General features: G+C 42.1%; 1 protein-coding gene across 1 annotated transcript in view; it reads left to right on the forward strand.

The window, feature by feature from the left end:
- LOC145397160 (uncharacterized) overlaps nt 1-25,038 on the forward strand; it is a 94,803-nt gene that overhangs the window by 44,038 nt on the left and 25,727 nt on the right. The window contains exons 8-9 of the mRNA XM_080270357.1: nt 8,308-8,608; nt 10,982-11,199. Coding sequence (XP_080126483.1) covers nt 8,308-8,608; nt 10,982-11,199 — 519 coding nt within the window. The remainder of the gene's footprint in view (nt 1-8,307; nt 8,609-10,981; nt 11,200-25,038) is intronic.

A 25,038-nucleotide genomic window follows, 5' to 3' on the forward strand; every position in this document is an offset into this window, starting at 1 on the left:
TGCTCGAATATTGTTTACAAGTTCACTTGTCCTGGTTGTCAGGCTAGGTATGTGGGGTGCTCTAGTAGGGCATTCCGAATACGAGTATTCGAGCACATTGGGAAAAGTTACAGGTCTGGAAAGTTTTTGCGTAAGATGTCCTTCTCTGCTGTTAGGGATCATTCACTGAACGATGATCACCCTTTCACGCTGAATGTTTTTCAAATTATTGGTAGGTTTGGGACTCACGGGGATGCATTATTGGGAGAAAAACTGTTAATTAAAAAGCTTGTTCCGGAATTAAATCTTGTAAACAATACTTAGTGGTCTGATGGGGTTTCTGTTGTGTTCACTACTCTTTGTTACGTTGCTGATGTCTGACCTGTCATTTGACATAGTTGTACCAGTTCCTTACGAGCTCTATTCAGCTTAGTGTCTTGGGGGCTTTACTTCCGATTGGTGAGCTGTATATTTTTTTTGTGCATTGCTTTTGTGTATTAATATTATATGTGCATTTTTGCTGTAGTTTCCTTTCCTTGTCTTTATTTATACTATACGAAGACTATAGATTTGATAAGTTTGGTTTATGTTACTTTATAATTTTTGTGACAGAAATAAATGGAAAGAAATTGTGAATGAATAAGTGATGACGCAGCCCTGAGGGGATATTCTCCCGCATTTGGTATGATCAGCTAGTCAGGTCAGGTGCGGGTAAGGGGATGGGTCTGTTATGATGTGGCAGGGGTAAACCAGTTCTGCTGTCGGGCCCTGCTGTGGATGTCACCGATTGCATTGCGCAGTTGACCCTTGTGCGGTGTGATGCGGTGAGGATCTGTCCGTTCTCCCCTTTGGGGCTAAGATGCGAATGAATGTGTTTGAATGGATGAGTAAATGGAGAGTGAGTCGTCCTGTCTCGGCTACCTCCCTTTCCTTGGGGGAAGCAGCCTAGGTATATAGATAGATAGATAGATAATTTTTGTTCATGTTCTTCATTTTAATAATACATATATATATATATATATATATATATATATATATATATATATAGAGAGAGAGAGAGAGAGAGAGAGAGAGAGAGAGAAAACGGTGAACTTTAGATCCATATCTGTTGTAGTACAACGAGTGTTGCTCTTTGGTAGGATCCCACATATGTACCCTGATGATGGCCACGTGAAGTGTCTGATAATTCGGAGAAATATATTGAAGGAAAATGCTGGCGGGTGTCATCTCCATCCTTATTTGTCTTATATATATATATATATATATATATATATATATATATATATATATATGTGTGTGTGTGTGTGTGTGTGTGTGTGTATTTATACTTACATATAAATATCTATCTATGTATTGCCAGACGCCTTAATCTCGTATGGGGTCGCCACAAACAAATCGTCTCCATGTCGCCTTGTTCCCAGCCACTTCACTGCCCTGCTCCCAGCCCACACCTCCCTCTCCCATTTGCCACTCCACTCCATCCCTGCATCTCATCCTTGGCCTCCCCCTTCCTCTACCCCACCCTCCACCTCATTCACATACACTCTCCTAGTTAGTCTCTCGCTCTCCATCCTCTCCACATGTCCAAACCACCTCAGTGTATTTCTCCTAATACTTTCTATCACATCCACATCACAATGCTCCTTCACTTCCTCATTTGTCAGTCTGTCTCTCAATGTAACTCCACATGCTCCTCTCAGACAACTTATTTCCACTTTTCTCACTCTTGACTTGTGTCTTTCCAACAACGCCCAAACTTCACTTGCATACTTTAGAGTTGGTATCACAATACTGTCATCCAATGCATGTCCACTTCCCTGCTTCTTAACAATGCCTTCAGAGAACCAGCAAACTTTCTTCCTTGTTGTACCCTTTCAAGCAATTCATCCTCCAAACTTCCATCCTTACTCGTCACACTACCCTAGTACGTAAATGTGCTCACATTTTCCAATTCCAACTCACTGTACATCCAACCTCACTGTACATCCAGTGACTTCATTACCCTCGAAGATTATAAATTTAATCTTCCCTACATTCATCTTTAAATTCCGTTTCCTACACACTCTTCCAAACTCATTCACCAAGTCTTGCAGTTCCCTTTCGTCTTCTCTTAACACTACAATATCATCTGCAAACATCAGTACAGGGCGTTTCCATAATTATGCATGCCCTCCCTCATTAAGGCCGCTCCAATATCCACTGCCCAACCTTATTTCTCTTTTATAACCTCATCCATATACAGATTGAACAACCATGGAAAAATAAGTCCCTGTTTCAATCCAACATTCAAATAGAAAAATTCATTCAGTTCACCATCCACACGCACTGCAGCCTTAGCCCCATCATACATACTCTTCACAGCATTCAATAACTTCTCATTTACTCAATATATTCTTAATATTATCCACATTCCTTGTCGATCCACCCTGTCATATGCTTTCTCCAAATCCGTGAAGGGCGCATACAACTTCTTTCCCATCGCTAAAAACTTTTCCACTAAAGCCCTAGGAATGAATATCTGATGTACGCAACCTCTTCCTTTCCTAAAACCTCCTTATTCTTCCCCAACAAATTCCTCTGTTATTTCCCTCTGTCAATAAGTATCTTACCATATACTTTTCCTATTACACTAAGAAGACAAATGCCCATTATGATGACCAGATACTTCTTTTTCCGATTTTCTTTGTACAGGGAAATAATTATACCTGACTTCCAATCCTCCGAGAGTACAATATACTTTTCCTCTTACATTAAGAAGACAAATACCCTTATGATGATCACACACTTCATTTTCCCCCTTTTCTTTGTATAGTGGAATAATTATACCTGACTTTCAATCTCTCCGGGACTCTACCTTCCTCCCAGGCCAATCTGCACATCCTCCATATACATTCTACTACTATCTCTCCCCCATGCTTCAGCATTTCACCAAACACTTAATCAGTTCTGGGGCTTTCCCCATTTTGACTTTCTTCATTGCCTCCACTACTTTCATCCTACTGATTTTTTCCTCTTTTCCCTTCTCCCTCCTTCTCCCAACCATTCCTAAACCAATTATACCCACATTACTTTCCTTGTCTATTTTCAACAGTTCGTGAAAGTGTTCTCTCCATCTGCTCACTTTTTCTTCCTTCTCCACAAGCAACGTATCATTTTTATGTATTACTTCCCTACTAACTTCTTTATCACATTGTCTAACACTCTTTACCTCTTTCGCGAACATTTTCTTACATTCCCCTCACTCTGCAAACAGATTCCTTCCTAATTCTACATCCACTCTCTCCTCACTCTCTTATCAGTCTCTTCACCTCTCTCTTTCTCTCTACATATAAATCTCTTCCATCTCTCAGCTTCCTCCACGCCCCTGCTTCCCATCCACTCACTATATGCTTTTTTCTTTTGCAATACAGCTTGTCTCACCTCTTCATTCCACCATGCTGTTCTTTGCATCCGCTTTCGTCTTCTCTTATCTCATTCAGTGAACCACACAAACATAATCACTGCCTTCCATTCACCTCGCCACGTATAGCTGTGGATCATTTTGTGTCCGAAAATTGTATTAACTATCAACAACCCCCTCCCAGCACAAATGTATACTACTGCCATTCGAATCCGTTTCCTCAGGCACACCCCACTCAGCAACTACTCCATTAACTTTCACATTCCCTACTTTTCCTTTCATATCTCCAATCAAAAACACTCTTTTATTCATTTCAAACTTTCCCTGCCCAGTTCCACATTTGCCCAGAATTCTTCTTTCACACTATTTGCACGATTTTACATTGATATATACACACACACACAGTCACCCACATTTGTAGTCGTACTTTCAATCTTACCCAGACAATCCTTGAGCCAATGGATCCATACTCTCTTATATTGATCTTCCACCCCTGCACACAAGAGTGCAGCAAGCTTGCCGCTAACGCGAGGGTTTCGTTCCAACCATGGTGCATTCGGCGCGAAACCGCGTAAGTTTTAACTACTCCTTATTTTGCTCCCTAGACCCCCTAAATGTGGTATTTTGCTGTTATCTGCCATTGGTAATCAATATGAAACACTTTAAGTGGTTAGAAGGTTTATTTAAAGTTATAACTTACAAATACAGTATTGCACAGCAAAACTTCAAGATACAAATACATAAACACAAGGCAACATTCCAAAGCCGATTCATTTCGGAACAATTCGTCAACAAGTTAATTCGCCATCACAACAATAACAAGGTAATTCGCCGACAATAATGAAGACAATGATGGGTGACACTAGAATATAATTCAAAGGCGAAATAAGTATATTTATAGCATGACGGGGAATCGTTCAGTGTGCGAAATGTCCTGACGGGGAATTGTCCATGTTTTGACGGGGAATTGGACGGCGAATTGACTTGACGGAGAATTGTGTCGGAACCCGCCAATCATAGGTAATCATATGAATCAGGATAACTGGTTACAAGGCTTTATTTAAGGTTTTAACTTTTTTTAAGTGCTTTAACTTACATACGAGAACAGTAAATATTTAACTTATAAATACAGTTGTGTGGAAAAGCAGTGCAGCAAATATTTAACGAACAAATAAAAAAGGCAATATTCCGACGCCTATCAGGTAAACTGGTTATAAGCCTTCATTTCTTGCTTTAACGTTATTTAATAGTAATTTAACTTGCACATAAACTTACCAGAACAGTAACGTAAATATTTAACTTACAAATACAGTACTGTGGAAAAGCAGTACAGCAAATCATATGATCACATGATCAAAACAAACTATGCGCGCTGCACTGATGTTCGAGGATTTGGCCTTTCAATGGCCTCTCTTGCGTAAATTTTTAGTTTTTGTAATGGTTCTTTAACCTGCGCCGTCCCGGCGATGTGAATTAACGTCCGCACATGATGTGCAGTCATGTCCTGGCGACGTGAATTAACGCGGCAACATTGCAAGGTCCCTAATTTGCACAATTTTCAATTTTCGCGAGTGATTTCGCGAGTGATTTTTGGCATGTATACACGAGGCACCTTCCTCTATTCCTCTACAAGATGCCAAGCAGGGACAATGCCTTACACTGCATAACCTCTCCCCCCCCCCTGCACGCCATTGTCTCGGCAATTCACCTGTTACCAGTGACCTGGCCAATAAAGACATTCAGGGCCAGAATGATTCCCCAATCGATGACAATGTGGAGGACAAAGTTTACATAGCATTAGAGGAAGAAACAGTCAGAAATGATGATCAGGTAATGTGGGAAAAAAAAAGGTCATGAATGGTGATGAGTTAGTGAGTGAAACAATGCTTATAATGCCTATATTACTGTTTGAAAACCAATATACTCTTGTACTACATATAAATTCGTACCAAGTAAATAAATAAATACTGTTTATGAGTGGATAAAATAGTAACCCTCCCATGGAACTCGTTTTCTTTGGTGCCAGCCTGTTAGAAAACCCAGTCAGGTAAGGAAGTACTCGTACCTAAATCGAGTATTTTAAACCTCAGGTGAGCGATTTCTCTATGAATTTTCGATGTTTCTCACCAAAAGCGGATGTTTGAGCAAAAAAAAAAAAAAAAAAGATCCAAAAATGTCGGGACTGGGGCGTACCACTGCCCAGAAAACGTCGGGATGGGGCGGGTTAATCTTACGTTGTCTTATATGCATCCCAGCACTAACCGCATATAATTGCGATTGCGTTCGGCGAGAACATGATTGAGGAGAGCTTACTGTACATACTCCTTCCCTTTCCCTGTCATTCTCACCTACTGCACATATACCCCATCCATTCTCTCACTCTCACACTCTCACCTTACCATTTAGTTTAAGTTTTTTTTTTTTTTTTTTTTTTTTTAAATAACAGAACGGAGGAAGGAAAAACAAATGGAGAAAAAAAAATAATCCATACACCAGATTACTGGTGTCCTCTGTTCATAAAATATCTGTAAGAATTAGACTTGAACAGTTGTAGGTTGAAATTTGGAGGAAAACAACTCTGGGGAAGCGAGTTCCAGAGAGATGCAGTTCGGGGAATGAAAGAATTCTGATAGGCAGAAGTTCTGCAATGTGGTTGAGTGACATTCCAGTCATGAGCGTTACCAGATGCCCGTGTAGCACGAGGGAAGGCATGGAGAGGTGGCACCATGGACGCAACTTCGTCTGAGCATTTGCCAAAAAAATATCTGTAAAATAATGCAAGGGAGGCAACATTCCTTCTTACTTGCAGGGGAGGTAGTTTATATGTAATGGCAGGGTTGTTAATGATTCTAACAGCTTTATTCTGAATTTTGTCTAGTTGTCTTAATGCAACCTCTCCACAACCATTCCACAAGGGTGAGCAATATTCAAGCTGAGAGCGCACATGACTCTTATAAATTATAGCTAACTGCTCATCGGCGAAGAAGTTACGGACTCTGTACAATAATCCAAGTTTTCTTGAGGCGGTTTTAGCAAGTGATCTGACATGAGAGGTCCAGCTGAGGGCACTGTTAAGTGAGACACCAAGAATTTCAATACTTTTGGAGATGGGAATATTAGTAGCACTGAAGGTAATGTACGAATCTGGCAATATCTGTCTATTAGTAAACTGTATATATTTAGTTTTACTAGCATTAAAAGAGACAAGGTTGTTTTGTCCCCATTCACTGATTGTAGATAGATCGTGATTTATGGAGATGGCTGTATTGAGTTGAGAGGTAGAGATATTAGACTTTGTAAATGGATGTCTGAGTGTGAATGAACTATGTAGTGTTGAGTCATCTGCATATGAGTGAATGGGATTGTGAGTGACAGATAAGAGATCATTAATATGAACCAGAAATAGGGTTGGCGCCAGAACTGATCCCTGTGGCACGCCGGCGTTAATTGAGTGGAAATTCGAATATACATCATCTACTTTTACTCTTATTTTCCTGTCACTAAGATAAGAAGAAATCAAAGGAACAAAAGACGTTAGTCCATAGCAAGGGAGTTTGGACAGCAGGGAACAGTGCCATACTCTGTCGAAAGCTTTAGAGATATCAAGAGCTACTGCATGAGTTTCTCCAAAAAGATCAATTGATTGATGGATGGTATGAGTTAAGAGATTGAGTATGTCAATGGTGGATCTTTCGTGGCGAAAACCGTATTGTCTATCATTAATTAAGTTGTTGGATTCAAGATGTTTAACAATATGCTTATTAATTAAAGTTTCAAATACCTTACCAAGAGAAGATGTGATAGCTATTGGTCTGTAATTGGAGGGGTCAGACGAACTTCCTTTCTTCGGAACTGGGTGGATATTGGCTTCTTTCCATGAATTTGGGAATAAAGAAGTACGTATGCATAGTCTGAATAATTTAGCTAGGACAGAGGCAAGTTCAGGGGAACACTTTTTCAAAACAATTGGCGGAATTCCATCTGGACCTGGAGCTTTGTTGGAAGGTAAATTGTCTAGGATGGATTTTACAAATCTTGTCTGTATTTTAAGTGGGGCAATTTCGGGAGAATCAAGTTCCAGTACTGAGACATTCTGGCTGGTATCATCTATGGTAGAGTTTCTTGCAAAGGTACTAGCAAAGATATCTGCTTTCCCACGTGGGTCATTTGTAATATTGCCATCTGAAGATTTTAGTGGGGGAATGGAAGATGACTTGTTAAAGTTATTATTGAAAAAATTAAGAGTTGACCAGAATATTCTGTTGTCATTAGGGTTGTTAAGTAGTTTTGATGCTTGCTTTTGAAGAAAGTTTGATTTAGATAGATTTAATACAGCTTTTGCATGATTTCTAGCAATTTTAAATTGGGAGAGTGATTCAGGTGTTTTTGACTTTTGCATCCTCAGGCACCTGAACAATCTCTCCTTCTTTCACCTCATTATTTGCATCCCTTACATTCCGTGTCACAATCCGTACAATGTCCTTTGTTCGGTTCTTAGTCGTCACCTGTTGGTCAGGCCTAGTCCGAGGTTTCCTGTTTGAAAATTTTAAATAGTTGTTTTCCGGGGAGGAGCACTAACCCTCCGCAAACCAACTTGTTGTCACTTAGGGAAGACGTGTTGGTTGGTTATAAGGTTACCATCCAGCATTGTAAATGATTTACCGGTTTATAGGAAATAATTTGGCTTGTCACTTAATGTACAAAATTTAGCGCTACTCTCAAAGGATCGCCGCACGAAGTGGGTGGATCATGGGCGCCCCCAATATCATATCTATATCTATCTGTCTATCTATCTATGTTTGTGTGTGTATATATATATATATATATATATATATATATATATATATATATAATGTGTGTATGTGTGTATGTATTTATATATTTATATATGTAATTATCATTCTTATTTCTTCATTGGTGACGTCTAGGAGGCCGACTTCTCGATGGGGCAATTCAGCCTGTCAGGTAGTCGTTCCGAGGTAATAGACTTCACTTACCCTGTGCTGGTGCAATACGCCATGATCCTTGGGGCAAGGGGCAGTCCTGAAATCAATCCCTGGGGATTTCTCCTCCCTCTTCAGCCTATTGTGTGGCTCGCTATCGCCATCTCCCTCTTGGCTCTTCCTACTCTTATGTACCTCCTCTCCTACTGCCAACACACCGAGAACCGGGGTGGCGAAAGCTGGCCAGAGGATACTTTTACTATGGTCCGAGTGCTGCTTCAACAGGGTAAGTAATTAAACAGTGGCTACTCTATAACTTGTTTTTTGTATTGTTGTAAACTCCTGTCTGGCTATTTCTACGGTCTTTTAACTTCTTTCCTGCTACCTAAACACCGAGAACAAGTGTGGAGAAAGCTGGCCAGAAGATACCTTTACTATGGCCTGAGTACAACTTCAACATCGTAATTGAACAAAACAGCAGTAAAAACGTAGTTGTTGATAGAATAGCTACTGTTATCTGTTTCCTGGCTATTCCTATATCCTTTATCTCCTCTCCCACTGCTAACACACCGAGGACGGGGTAGGGAAAGCTTGCAAAATAATCCCTTATTGGGGTTCGAGTTCTTTCACAACAAAATAGTTTTACAAGTTGTCGAGTGACTACCATATTTCTTTTCTACTTATTCCCTTGGTCATGCACTTTAGCTACGTTCTCAGTGTACCAAGCAAAGGGGAGGAGAAACCTGGTAAGGGAATGCCAAACTGGCCATGACACTGCCACTAATCCTGGGAACTTGAACTACGGGAGGATCTTTATGTTCCCTGTATGCTATATCTCAGATTTTTATTTAAGATCACAGTAATACTTTTTGTCAGTTAATCTTGAGTATGAGAAGCTGTGTTTGAGAATAATGCATTTGAAAAGCAACAGTGCTGCCAGTATACACGCCAGTACTTTCTGAACTAGCGGTTGCAGGCTACCACTTCCCTTTTTCTGTCAGAGAAATGAGTTGGATAAAAAAAAAAGAATCCAAGGCTTATAGCCTGCAAAGCTAGCTTAGTTAGAAAGCCAAATTCAAAGGTGCTTCATTTCACGGTGAATGGATACTTTGCACTGCATATATGAAGGGGAGGGAAAGTACGCCTTTTTGCGAAGCTGCTGTCATTATTAAGATATATGATCCTTCTAAGATAGGTCAGAAGAACAGATGAGACGAAGAACAGTAAGAGAAGATGAAGATAAGTATGTAGTTGAAGGTATGGGAGTGTCATGTGCAAGATAATTGCCAAGATGAGAGATGGGGAAAGAAGGCATTAAAAATAACAGGGTTCCTTCTGTCCCGATAAGAAATAAGAGACAATCCAGAAGCACTGTAAATCCATATGAAAAACTGCAATTTACTATGGAGTCGGCAAAATCCCCAGGAGAGAGGCCTGTATGCTCCCTCTCAACTGCAGGTCTGAAATATATGACATCATATTTTTTGACGCTTCAATTTGTATTCTCACATCCTGACCTAGTGAGGTGGCAGTGGCAAGGTGGCATCCTGGTCTCGCCCTCAGATGTGTTTAACTGACCTACTGATATATTGCAAATTCCGATTCTGCATATATTTCTCAACAAATTTGGCCACGTTTGTTAATATTCACTTCTTCAGCACGTTCAGAATGTCAGTATGTCAGAATCCAAAAGGAAATATCAGTTGTCGCTTTAAATCTTTAGTCCACATCGAGATCTCGCTCTTAGAGGCGTTTAAGCAGTCCAGTGGTATGCTGTCCAAATCAGGAGACAGATGTGTCAAAACCTCAGTACATGATTATTGTAATGACTTGTAGCATTTGTTTTTGGATAGCCACTCTGAGGTCAGGGATTTAACAGTGACATCAATAATAAATAATAATAATAATAATAATAATAATAATTATTATTATTATTGTTTTTATTATTGTTATTGATTATTTTATTATTAGTATTATTATTATTATTCATCCATCCATCCATCAATCCAATCCTAGGTTGCTCCATGCGAAGCGTAGCAGCCCGGGGCTAGGCAAGTTGGTCCTGACATTTAAGATGAGAGTGACCAGCCTCACTCATCCCTGAGTGGCATTACGTGACGCATAAACCCTAAGCACCCCTTGGATATACCCCTTCACCGGCTCAATCCGATTGGGGTGCTGTAATTACCCACTAAACCACCAGGCGCCAAAATTTGGTTATGTGGTTACCACCCAGCGTAGTAAATGGTTTCCTGGTGTACAGGAAACCATTTGGCTTGTCACTCAGTGTAGAATCACCCACAGGCAGAAGGAAAAGGAAAGAATGAAGGGAAGATAGATAGACGGGGGAGTGTGAAATCAACCGTAGGGAGAAGGACGAAAAAGCAATGAAGTAAAGAACGACAGAAGAAGAAGGAAAGAAAGAAGGAAGGAGGAAAGGAAAGGACAGACAAACAAGAATAGTACTACATCGACTGAGTGGATGGTGAGCCCCCCCACCTACCACATAATTATTATTATTATTTTATCACTATTATTGTCATGCTAAAGATGGTGATGATGGTTACTGTGATGGTAATGGTGACTATTATTCCTATAATGATGATGGTAATGGTTATTACTGCACTGATAATGAAGGTGATGATGTGTGCACAATTAGACACCTGGTTAAGTGGCTGGCGGTGGTGGAGACGAGTAGGACTGGCTGGCTGGATGTTTGCAGCTGTGGTGGTAGTAAGGAGCTACGCTGGGAACCTGATGTCGGTGTTGGCAGTGCGGCACATCCAGCAGCCGTATCAGAGCCTCAGACACGTGCTGGACGACCCTCACGTCACTATGGTCTGGCAAACCAACACCTCTAATGTACAGTACTACAGGGTGAGCAGCTTGTACCTTGTCTTAGTTTTTTTGTAAAGTTTTATCCACGTGAGCAGTTGCTTCCTTGTTTAATTGATTAATTCAATCTATCTGTCTATCTATTGCCAGACGCCTTAATCCCGTAAGGGTACCCACAAATAAATAGCCTGCATGTCGCCCTGTCCCTAGCCATTTCACTGCCCTGCTCCAAGCTCACACTCCCCTCTCATATACCTCTCCACTCCATCCCTCCATCTCATCATTGGCTTCCCCCTCCCTCGCCCCCTCCTCCACCTCACTCACACCCTCGTCGTCAGTCTCTTGCTCTCCATTCTCTCCATATGGCCAAACCACCTGAATGTGTTTCTCCTAACTTTCTATCACATCCACATCTATACCACAACACTGCTTCACTTCTTCACTTGTCAGTCTGTCTCTCCATATGACTCCACATGCTTCTTTCAAATAACTCATTTCCACTGGTCTCACTTTTGACGTGTGTCCTTCCAACAAGGTCCAAACTTCACTTCCATACATTAGACTTGGAATCACAATACTGTCATGCAGTAACTTTTTCACTTCCTTGCTAACTACCTAGTTTCTTATCACTGCTTTAAAAGAACCAGCAACTTTTCTTTCTTGTTGTACCTTTTCAAGCACTTCACCCTCTTAACTTCCATCCCTACTCATCACACTACCCAGGTACTTAAATGCACTCACATTTTCCATTTCCTCCTCATCCAGCCTCACTGTACAGTCACTGACTTAATTTCTCTCGAAGACCATAACTTTACTCTTCACTTTTAGTTTCCGTTTCTGACATGTTCTCCGAAAATCTTTCACCAAGCCTTGCATATTCCCTTCTTCCTCACTTAACAACACGGTATCATCTGCAAACAGCAGAACAGAGAATTTCGACACACTGCCCTCTCTCATTAGGGCCGCTCTAACATCCACTTCCCAACCTTGTATCTCGTTTACAACCCCATCCATATACAGACTGAACAACCATGGAGACATAACTCATCCTTCTTGCAATCCAACCTTCAAATAGAAAAATTCCCTCAGATCACTATCCACACGCACTACAGCCTTAACATCCTATTCATATTCTTCACGGCATTCAACAACTTTCCGTTTTCTCCATACATTCTTAATGCTTTCCACAATCCTTTTTTATCCACCCTGTCAAATGCCTTCTCCAAATCCATGAAGGCCTCATACAACTTCTTTCTCTTCTTTAGAAACTTTTCCCCTAAAAATCTAAGAATGAATATCTGATCTACACAACCTCTTCCCTTTCTAAAACCTTCTTGTTCTTCTCCAACTAATTCCTCAGTTATTTCCCTACCTCTGTCAAAAAGTATCCTACCATATACTTTTCCAGTCGCACTAAGAAGACAAATGCCTCAATGATTACCACACACTTGTTTTTCCCCTTCCTTTGAACATGGAAATAATTATACCCGCCTTTCAATCCTCCGGCACTTTACTGTCCTCCCAGACCAATCTGCGGATCTTCTCCACCCATTCTACTATCTCTCCCCCGTGCTTCAGCATTTCACCACACACTTCATCAACTCCAGGGGCTTTTCCTATTGTGACTTTCATCATTGCTTCCACAACATCCGTCCTACTGATTTCCTCCTCTTTTCTCACATCCCTCCTTCTCCCAGCCATTCCTCAGCCATTTACACTCGCATTACTTTCATTCTCTATTTTCAACAATTCCTTAGAGTGTTATATCCATCTTCTCCCTTCTCCACTAGTAATCTAGCATTTTTATCTTTCACTCCCCGACTAACTTCTTTAACACCCTAACTCACTTTACCTTTAACAGATTTTTTTTTTTTTTTTAAGACTCCCCTCCACTTTACACTCAAATTCCAAATTACTTATCCACGCTCTTCTTACTCTCTCTTACTAATCTTTTCACCTCTCTCTTCCTCTCTACATATAACTCTTTCTTCAATTACCTATAAAAAGTGGTAGGAACCCCCCCTTTTGAAGAAAACTAAAAAAGAAAGAAAAAAAAAAAAAAATCGGTAAAATGGCCGTAGACTCCTCTAAGCATCGACCTGACATTATGCACCATCCACCTGCGTTTGCCTATGGAGGAATCTCTGACGAAGGTCCCCCAGACTTGGGACTGAACCAGCAAGTGATGGACAGTAAGGAGAACAAGGCAATCATAAAAGTACGGTTAAGTACCACCGCACATCAGGAACTGCTTAAGCCGTGAGTGCCCAATGTGAAGCCAGGCAACAGTCACCTCCAATCGCCGAGGCATGTACGGGAGAACTCTCGGCACAACCATTCTCTGAAAAATTTCTTTTAGCTTATTACGAGCAACACCATCCCACTGTCTCTCCCAACATGTACGAATCGTGTACTTCAGGGAAGGTGTCATATCGGAAGTGGGAAATAAATAGTTGGTAGCGGGCCATCGAGAAGACGCAGCTTTAGCTAATGTATCCGCCCTCCCATTGCCCACCTCACCAACATGCGTGGGAACCCAACTGAAGTCCACAAGATGGCCACGATGGTCGAGGAGATAGTCATTCTAAAATTGGAAAAAAAAAAATGGAGTACAGCAGGAGTCGCTAGAAATCACGAAAACAGACTTGGAGAGATTAACCCTTTAACCGCGGGCTTGTTTTGCTTTTTCTTGCGGCTCCCGCGGGCATATTCGCGCTCCGATAGACTCTCTAAAAATATTTGCCCAAACTCAGTTATTAGTCCTCGAACATTAAAATCATAAATGCTTATGACACATGCCTTCAGCTTTCTATTGGGGTGTTTGCTGAGCCTTCGTCGAGTACCGTAGGACTTGTAGAGACCTCTGAAGTTGGGTAACAAAGTCTCCACTTTACACTTCCCGACAAGCCGTAATATAATTACCACAGCCTGATATTATCACTAGAAACACTATTCTATGATTCTCAAATAGTTTGGAATCCATACTCCAAAAAAAAAAAAAAAAAAAAAAAAGCTGTGAAAGCAATGAAAATTACGAGGGCGTATGATCTTCCCACTTGCGCTAGTTCGCCGCTGGTGTTCTGTCATTTATTATTCATAAAAACACTCACAGTTTATATATCTATTACTATATAACATATATATATCTACAGTCTTTATCCATAAGTTTCCTTCAGTAATAGTAGTTTATTGTCACTGTAGGCATTCAATTTCTTTCAGTAAAATATGTTGCATTCACTTTCTCGTCCTGTATACTAGCATTGAGAGTGAATGTCACTTTCACCTTCACTCTCATAACTCATAGTATTCATACATGCTAGAGTGAAACTTTCACTTTCATTACTCCTTGTGTATATACTCGTATTCTTATACTACAACTCATTTACGTTTCTATTTACGTTCTCTTTTATTTACATTATTTACATTTCTATTTTATTTACACTATATGCACTGTCACTTGAAGTAACTTATAAAACTGTTTTCCACTGTTCACGTATATTTACATTCATTGCTTTCACTTGCTGTTTACACATTATTTACACATTATTTACAATGCCACTTGCACTGTTTTGCTCAGTAGAAAGATCGTAGTCATACTTTATCAATTGTCAGCCCTTTACCTCTTTCCACACGAGGTTTAGTAGGGGGTAAAGGTCACAGGGCCCTTTGCATTGGGCTAAAAAGTGGCGGAAGTTAGCAGGAGCAAATCAGACATACCTTAACCTTGAAAGACGACAGTGAACTGATGGTGGTGGCCTCCTGCCACCTGGCTAGGGTGAGTGCAATACTACCAACTTTAGCCTTGTGAGACCTGCTAATATATAGCAATGAAATGATTGGCAGGAATCCAAGACAATACATAATAAATTGGGGTAGTTCCAGGTGAATGTAAATATCACTTAGGCTTCTCCCTTCCCTCTTTATATGTATATTTATTACGAAAATAAATTATATGGCATATTTCAAGGGGAAATAAACAGCGAAAATTGGCGAATGAGTACACGTGTTGTCAGGTGATAATTAGCCAATTCCAGGTGTATGGCACTATCACTTATCTTATTTCTTTTTTGTATATATTACTTGGTATAAGAATAGGGCATAGGGCTTATTTCAATGGATGAAATCAGTGGAAAATTCCAGGGAAGATTTACTTAGCATACAATACAGTGTGGTGGCCTGCAATAATTAGGTAGTTCCAGGTGAATGTAAATATCACTTAGGCTTCTCCCTTCCTTTCTTATATATATTTTTATTACGAAAATAGATTATACGGCATATTTCAAGGGGAAATAAACAGCGAAAATTAGCGAACGAGTGCACGGGCGGTGTTGTCAGGTGATAATTAGCCAATTCCAGGTGTATGGTGGTATCACTTATCTTATTTTTTTTTTGTATATATTATTTGGTATAAGAATAGGGCATAGGGCTTATTTCAATGGATGAAATCAGTGAAAAATTCCAGGGAAGATTGACTTAGCATGGCACGGCCGGGCAGGCGAGAGGATAGGGTAACGGAGGGGAGGTAGGGAGGGGAGTCAAGAACGGGGAGAAATGGCTAAATTGTCAACAATGGATGGGAGTACAGATGAGATTAGGAGTGCTGACGTAGTGTTGGACATTGGCAGTACTGACAGATGATACAAGCCACCACTTAAAAGCCCAGCAAGTGGGTTGGTGGGGGGTAAGTGCCCCTCCCCGGAAAACAACTAACTAAAAATACGAACACGAAGCCTCGGACCAGGACTGACCAACAAAGGTCATGGTACAGATTGCGACATGGAATGTAATGGGTGCAAATGATGAGGTAAGAGAGAGAGAGAGAGATTGTCCAGGTTCTTGATGGTGAAACGTGGATGTGTGTGGTTTAGCTGAAACTAAATGGTGAGAGGGTGAGAATAAGAGTATGGATGGAGTAAATGCATCGGAGTGGGTGAGAATGAGAGGGCAAAAGAAGAAGTGTGTATTGTGTGCAGGAGATGGAAGGAGAATAGAAGAGAGTGTAGATCAGTTGGCTCAAGAATTGTGTGGGTAAGATTGAAAGTTGGACAACAAATGTGGTCAATTGGGTACGTGTGTGAGCGCCAATGCAAGATACGTATGTGTGCGCCAGTGCAAGATTGTGCAAAGAGAGTGAAGGAAGACTTTTGGACAAATGTGAAAGCATGCATGGAAAAGTCTGAAGGGAATGAGAGTGTTTTTGATTAGAGATATGAATAGAAAATTAGGGAAAGTGAAGGTGGAAGGAGTAGCGGGAGAGGGGTGTGCCTGCAGTAGTGAATGAGAATGGCAGTACTCTAGTGGACATTTGTGCTGGGAGGGGGTTGGTGATAGCCAATGCCCTCTTCAGACACAAAATGATTTACAGGTATTTATGGCGAGTGGTGAAAAGGGTGGATGGTGAGCTAAATGAACGGAAGGCAATGACTGATAAGGTTTGTGGATGATAGAACGAAAAGGTGTGTAATGGATGCAAGAGCATGTAGAAGATGGGGGAGTGGACTAATTAAGGTTGAAATGAAGTGGAATAATAGAAGAAGGGAAGGACAGAAGGAAGTAGTTCTTACAAGGAGGGTGGAAAGGTTGCAAGAGGATGAAAAAAGGGAAGATTATAAGAGACGTGGAGGAGCGATTGGGTAAATGGTTTGGAGCAGATGGGAGACGTGGAAGGTGTGTGCAAGATATTCACAGAAGAAATCTGTGCAGTATGTGAGGCGATGTTTGGAGTGAAGAGAAAACGAAAAAGGGTGAACGGAAAGGCATGGTGGAATGAAGAGGTGAGACAGACTGTGACACAAAGAATACATATAGTGTGTGGATGAGGATCAGGGGTGTGAAGGAAGTTGAGGGACAGACGAGAGTGTTATATGTAGAGAGCAAGAGGGATGTGAAAAGATTAGTAAGAGAGAGTGTAAGAAGAGAGTGGATAAGAAATTTGGAAGGAATTAGAGAAATGGAGAGAATCTCAGAAAATGTTCAGGAATGAGATAAAGAGTGTTAGACAGGGTATTAAAGAAGCCCCTCGGGGAGTGAAAGATAAAAATGGTAGATTACTAGTGGAGCACGGAGAAAAAGTGAGCAGACTGAGAGAACACTTTATGGAATTTTTGAACACAGATAGTGAAAGCAATGGGATTATAAGTGGCTGGGGAATGGCTGGGAGAAGGTGGGAGGTGAGATGAGAGGAAGAAATCAGTTGGGTGGGATTGTAGAAGCAATGAAGAAAGTCAAAATGGGGAGAGCCCCAGGAACTGAAGGGGTGTTTGATGAAATGCTGAAACATGAGGAAGAGATAGTAGTAGAATGGATGTGGAAGATGTACAGAATGGCTTGGGAGGAAGGTAAAGTCACGGAGGATTGAAAGTCAGGTATAATTATCCCCCTGTTCAAAGGAAAGGGGGAAAATGAAGTGTGTGACAATCATAGAGGCATGTGTCTTCTTGGTGTAATAGGAAAAAAGTATATGGGAGGATACTTATTGGCAAAGTTAGGGAAACAACAGAGAAATTAGTTGGAGAAGAACAGGGAGGCTTTAGGAACAGAAGAGGTTGAGTGATTAAAGATAATTTTTCTCATGTCTTTAGTGAAAAAATGTCTAAAGAAGGGAAAGAAGTTGTATGCCGCCTTCCTGGATTTGGGGAAAGCATATGACAGGGTGGATAGACAAGGATTGTGGAAAGTATTAAGAATATATGGGATAAATGGGAAGTTGTTGTACTCTGTGAAGACTATGTACGAGGGTGCTAAGGCTGCAGTGCGTGTGGATAGTGAACTGAGTGAATTTTTCTATTTGAATGTTGGATTGAAACAGGGATGTTTCATGTCTCCATGGTTGTTCGATCTGTATATGGATGGAATTATAAAAGAGATACAAGGCAGGGCAGTGAAAGTTGGAACAACCCTAATGAGAGAGGATACTGTGTGGAAACTCCCTGTACTGTTGTTTGCATATGATACTGTGTTGTTAAGTGGAGACGATGGGGAGCTGCAAGGCTTGGTGAATGAGTGTCGGAGAGTGTGTAAGAAACGGAGTCTAAAGGTGAATGTAGGGAAGAGTAAAGTTATGGTCTTCGAGAGAAAAGAAGCCACTGAATGTATAGTGAGGATGAATGAGGAGGAAATGGAATATATGAGTGCATTTAAGTACTTGGGTAGTGTGAAGAGTAAGAATGGAAGTTTAGTATGTGAAGTGCTTGAAAGGGTACACAAAGGAAGAAAGATTGCTGGTTCCTTGAAAGCAGTGATAAGAAACAGGAATGTGAGCATGCAAGTGAAAAAAGTTACTGCATGAGAGTATTCTGATACCAACTCTAAAGTATGGAAGTGAAGCTTGGACCTTGTTGGAGAGACACAAGTCAAAAGTGAGACCAGTGGAAATTTGTTATTTGAGAGGAGCATGTGAAGTCACATGGAGAGACCGACTGACGAATGAGGAAGTGTAGGAAAGTTGTAGTGTGGATGTGGATGTGATAGGAAACGTTAGGAGAAATATTTTGAGGTGGTCTGGCCATGTGGAAAGGACGGAGAGTGAGAGCCTGACGAGAAGAGTGTGTGAGAGAGAGGTGGAGGGGGAAGAGGGAGAGGAAGACCGAGGATGAGATGGAGGGATGGAGTGGAGAGGTATGAGAGAGGATGGTGTGAGCTGGGAGCACGGCAGTGAAATGGCGAGGGACAGGGTGAAATGGAGGCGATTTGTTTGCGGCCACCTCTTACAGGAATAAGGCGTCTGGCAATAGATAGATAGATAGATAAAATATCAGTCAGTTCCACTGAATATACTCATGTATTACAGGGAAGGCTTCGGCCCTGACTAAAGGAAGGGAGGACGATGCCAAAGCTTACTCCAGCATCTGTCTTAGATCAGTCAGTACTGACTGGGACAGAGAGATCATGAGTTGAGGCATGTTTTGAAAAGAGGGAGAGAGGGACACCTGAAAGGGAAGTGACCTCTTTTTGCCAACAAAGGACCTACAAAATGTCACATGAGGGAGTTGCCAAAAACCCATCCTCGGGATCTGATGTGGACTAGATGCCAGTCTTGGAACAGGGGGCTAACAAAACAGACCAGACCCTGCAGCCAAAGGGCTTCGGGAAACTGGAACGTGTCATAAAAAGAAGATCGGGAATCCTGGGAGCCCATAGCACAAAGAACTGAGTCCAGAGGGAAGTGAAGACGAGACCAACACATCATCAAGGTTTGGCGGCGTATATTCAAAGGGAGGGAATCAGCATCCGCCAGCATACTCGAAATCGAGGATGACCTGAATACCCCAGTTGCCAGACGTACACCAGCATGATGCACAGAATCTAATATCCAGAGACGAGCATCTGTTGCAGAGGAGCAGATCTCAAACCCATATTCATGTTTAGGAAGGATAACGGACCTATGCAAGGGGTGCAGGGTCTGGAAGTCAGCACCCCAAGAGATATGAGCAAAAACCCTCAGAAAACTCAAAGCTTAAATACATGCTGCCTTAGCAGAATGAATATGAGGAATCCAAGTCAGTCGTCTTTCAAATATAAGACCCAGAAGCTGAGACTCTTCCACACAGAATATTCACCGACTATAGAGAATATTCACCGACTATAGAGATACGAGACAGGGTCTGAGTGAACCCCTGTAAACGACAAAAATGCAAAGCCACAGTCTTTCTTAAAGAAAAGCGGAAGCCACGAGGCTCAGTCCACTCAGAAATTCTGTCAAGAGCCAGTTTGCAAGTTCCTCTTTATCAGATACATTCTAGATGCAGTGACTGAATGTGAGAGGTTATCTACACATAGTGGGTATAGTACACCATCAGGAAGTCCACTGATTACACTGTTGATGGCCACAGAACACTAATGATACTCCCCTGTGGTACCCCATGTACAAGTGCAAGGGCATTACAAAGCACTCTTCCCACTCAGACCCTTAAAAAAAACGGTTAGATAAGAGCTGATGAATAAAAATAGGCAGGCACCCACAAACAGCAAACTCATGAAGAGAAAATAAATTACCATGATGCCAGGCAGTGTTGTATGGCTTCTCAAGGTCGAAGAATGACCTGCTGTTGGTTAGTGAAGAAAGCCTCACAGACAGAATCCAAAGACAGTAGGGCACCAGAGGTAGACTGACCACTACTTGGTGGTGGCCAGAATTAGGATTCAAGTAAGATGGAGGAATAGAAGAAGGGAAAGAAGAGAGGAAGGAGTAGTTGCAAGGAGAGTGGAAAGGTTACAAGTGGATGAGAAAAAGGCAGAGTATAAGAGAGAAGTGGAGGAACGATTGGGCAAATATGAATTGGAGCAGATGGGAGACGTGGAAGGTGTGTGTAGGATATTTACAGAAGAAATATGTGCAGCATGTGATGTGGTGTGTGGAAGGAAGAGAAGACGGAGGGCGGTGCAAGTAACAGCGTGGTGGACTGAAGAGGTGAGACAGGCTGTGGCACAAAAGAAGAAAGCATACAATGAATGGATGAGAAATAGGGGCGTGGAAGAAGTTGAGAGGCAGAAGAGAGAGTTTTATGTAGAAAGAAAGAGAGAGGTGAAAAGATTAGTGAGAGAAAGAAGAGAGTGGATGAGGAATTTGGAAGGAATTTGAGTGTAAAGTGGAGGGCCTGTAAGAAAATGTTCTGGAAAGAGGTGAAAAGAGTAAGACAGGGTGGAAGTGAAGGTAGCAGGGGAGTGAAAGATAAAAATGGTAGATTACTAGTGGAGAAGGGAGAAAAAGTGAGCAGATGGAGAGAACACTTTAAAGAATTGTTGAACATAGAGGATGGAAGTAATGCGAGTATAAGTGGCTGGGGAATGGCTGGGAGAAGGAAGGAGGTAAGAAGACAGGAAGAAATCAGTAGGATAGAAGTTGTGGAAGCAATGAAGAAAGTTAAATCGGGGAAAGCCCCAGGAATTGATGGAGTGTGTGGTGAAATGCTGAAGCATGGGGGAGAGATAGTAGTAGAATGGATGTGGAAGATGTGCAGATTGGCCTGGGAGGAAGGTAGTCCTGGAGGATTGGAAGTCAGGTATAATTATTCCCTTGTACAAAGGAAAAGGGGAAAAAGAAGTGTGTGGTAATCATAGGGGCATTTGTCTTCTTAGTATAATAGGAAAAGTGTTTGGTAGGATACTTATTGGCAGAGTTAGAGAAAGAACAGAGAAATTAGTTGGAGAAGAACAGGGAGGCTTTAGGAAGGGAAGAGGTTGTGTAGATCAGATATTCATTCATAGAGCTTTAGTGGAAAAGTTTCTAGAGAAGGGAAAGAAGTTGTATGCGGCTTTCATGGATTTGGAGAAAGCATATGACAGGGTGGATAGACAAGGATTGTGGAAAGTGTTAAGAATATATGGAGTAGATGGGAAGTTGTTGAATGCTGTGAAGAGTATGTACGATGGTGCGAAGGCTGCAGTGCGTGTGGATGGTGAACTAAGTGAATTTTTCTCTTTGAAAGTTGGGTTGAAACAGGGATGTGTCATGTCTCCATGGTTGTTCAATCTGTACATGGATCGGGTAATAAAAGAGGTACAAGGTAGGGTAGTGGATGTTGGAGTGGCCCTGATGAGAGAGGATAGTGTTTGGAAACTCCCTGTACTGTTGTTTGCAGATGATAATGTGTTGTTGAGTGAAGACGAAGGGGAGCTGCAAGGCTTGGTGGATGAGTTTGAAAGAGTGTGTAAGAAACGGAATCTAAAGGTGAATGTAGGGAAGAGTAAAGTGATGGTCTTTGAGAGAGGTGAAGTCAGTGAATGCACAGCAAGGTTGGATGGTGAGGAATTGGAAATGTGAGTACGTTTAAGTACTTGGGTATCGTGATGAGTAAGGATGGAGGTTTGGAGGGTGAAGTGCTTGAAAGGGTACAGTAGGGAAGAAAGGTTGCTGGTTCTTTGAAAGCAGTGATAAGAAACAGAGAGGTGAGCATGGAAGTGAAGCTTGGACGTTGTTGGAAGGACACAAGAGTGAGAGCAGTGGAAATGAGTTATTTAAGAGGAGCCTGTGGAGTCACATGGAGAGACAGGTGACGAATGAGGATATAAAGGAGCATTGTGTTGTGGATGTGGATGTGATAGGAAGCGTTATGAGGAACACACTGAGGTGGTTTGGCCATGTGGAGAGAATGGAGGGTGAAAGACTGACGACGAGAGTGTATGTGAGTGAGGTGGAGGGGGGAAGAGGGAGGGGGAGGCCGAGGATGAGATGGAGGGATGGGGTGGATAGGTATATGAGAGATGGGGGTGTGAGTTGGGAGCAGGGCAGTGAAATGGCGGGGGACAGGGCGACTTGGAGGCTATTTGTTTGTGGCCACCCCAAACGGGATTGAGGCATCTGGCAATAGATAGACAGACATACTGGACAGGGGATAAGAAGTCACCTCTCTCCACAAACCACATAAGCCTAACATTGACCATCTTCTCTAAGACCCTGCACATAGAAGAAGTCAGAGAAATGGGCCGGTAATTCCTTACCTGTAGAAGACCCTTACCTGGCTTGGGAATGGGGATAACTACAGCAGGATCCCAACAAGCCGGAAACTCACCAGGATACCAGAGCTTATTAAACAATGACAGCAAAAGTGCAAGGGAATTATCAGAAAGGTGATGTTAATAGGTATAAGGAATATCATCACCACCAGGAGGAATCACTGTACTTCGACACAGCCACCTGAAGTTCGGAAACAGAAAAGGGGACATTATAAGACTCTCCCCCAGAAAAGGCAAAACTGAGGCCACGAGCCTCTAGGCACCGACAGTGGCAAGCCAAAGTCTAATCTGTATCCTTCTGTGACACACTGGCAAAATGATCAACAAGCAACTCTGCAACAGCAAAAGGATCAGCCACAGCTCCACATGCTGCAGATTAAATAGGAAGGGCGGGAATAATAAATTTTCCCGAAATTTTTCTTCCTCACTTCCCCACCTGAGTGAAGGAAGTCCTGGAACTGATTGAGGAAACATAACCTTCTTAGAATGAACGCTGGGCCTCCTTTAAAATCCGCCTTATATGAGTTTGCGTCCTCCGATATACCACAAAATACTGATGATCCTGACGGTGGCGACGAAGTTGAAAGAAGGCAACTTGTTTGGCTCTCATTGTGGAACTACACTTAGGGTTCCACTATGGAACCAGACGTATCGGACACTGACCCTTTGTTCCTGGATTGGATAACAGGGCCGCTGAATGCAAACCTTCAGTGTAGTAACACACAACCTCAGCAAGACAACCAAACTCCTTAACAGAAAAGGTGTTGGAACTTAATTCCACGAAAAGTTCCCAGTCGCTAGTGATGAAGCCGAGGGTAAAGTCCATCAACAGCTGCAGTTGAAAGTAATGGGATGTGGTCGCTCTCTTACAGGTCAGGCAACACATCCAAATTAAAATCAGCTGAGCGCAAGGACAAATCAATAGCAGTAAAAGTTACATTACTGCTATGGAACTTAGTAATTTCCTTAAAACTTAAAATGTTCAAACTCCTCATAGACCACTAAAGAAGCCAGCGTAACACCTCAGGGATTGGCTTCACCGCCACCCCATAATGGATGATAATGTTCATATCTCCTAGTAACAGAAAAGGAGAAAGAAGGCCATGAATAAGGTGTTCCAGATCCGCCCATTCGACAGTAGTACTACAGTTGCAGCGCGCGACTCTGAGGTTCTCATTAACATGCCCCGGCATCTTACCCCTCAACAGTGCGTCCGATTTCGTGTATGAGATGTGTATGATTCGTGTATAATAATATTCTTTTATAATATATTTGTGCATAATAATATGATTCGTGTATAATATGATATGAAATCAGACGCACTTTTGAATGGTAGGTTGCAAGTGTACAATAATGACAACCTCAGAGTCGGGCACCTTGACTATAGGAGTAAGGTAAAGACTAGTACTTGTATAATTACAATGTAAAAACATCTGGACAGCAACAGCTTGCAAGGGAATGAAAATGTTCAGGCAAGTGATTGGAATATCCTGACGAAAGAAGATAGCAACATCTCCATTATGACTTTCCCCTGGCAGAGGATGAGAATATAAGGCATCGTAGCCAGATGGACCAGAAGGAACATCATCACCAACCATGGTCTCCTGGATACACATGCAGGTAGGAGAAAATTGTACTCCAAAATGACACAGTTCCTCATAGCTGGGACATAGACCACGACAATTCCACTGAATGATAGAACCCATAATAGATAATGGATCAGGTTAAGGTGCAGGACTTTACAACTCCTCACAAGCAAGCAGGATTGATGCTTAGGAATGTCCTTAGGAAGAGCCTGCCCAGCACCAGCAACCCACACCCTATGCCGAACATCCCAAGGCAAATGTGGAGACGAGGAAGAAGAAAGTTTTACAATACTCCTCCTGTGGGGGAACAACAGTTTGCTTGGAAGGTGGCTTGGAGGCTGCCTTCGATGATGCAGGACAACAAGTGCCACCATCAGTAGCCACAGAAGTAGAAGCTGAGTCCACAGGACCAGAACCCTGTGCGGGTGAAATGGTATGCGGCACAACTGAAACACCAACGGTCTGTGCTACATCATCCCCTGGTGGGGACTGGACTACAGACAAACCATAAACTTCAGCCTCCAAATGGCCATACATCACAACCTCCAGGGCAGAGGGAACAGCAGAGAGGTCGACACTAGGTTCCAAAACAGAAACCTTAAGTGGACGGTCTTCAGGCTGTGAGGACTCTGTCGAACCACAGTGACGTTCTCCTGGGACAGATGGAACTTCAAGCGTGCTGGACAAGGCAGGACAAGGAGACACATCAACATGGACATCTGCCACCACCATGGAAGTGAGCAAACCCTCAGGCACCAAAGTGGGGGCAGAAACAGTCGGAGTCGAGGGTGGGCGAACACCAATCTTACATGCAGTACCAACATAGGGGACAACATCGGTC

Source organism: Coenobita brevimanus, chromosome 40, assembly GCF_032717465.1.
Source record: "Coenobita brevimanus isolate Jiangsu-jjx chromosome 40, ASM3271746v2, whole genome shotgun sequence".
In the NCBI taxonomy this organism is placed as follows: Eukaryota; Metazoa; Arthropoda; class Malacostraca; order Decapoda; family Coenobitidae; genus Coenobita; species Coenobita brevimanus.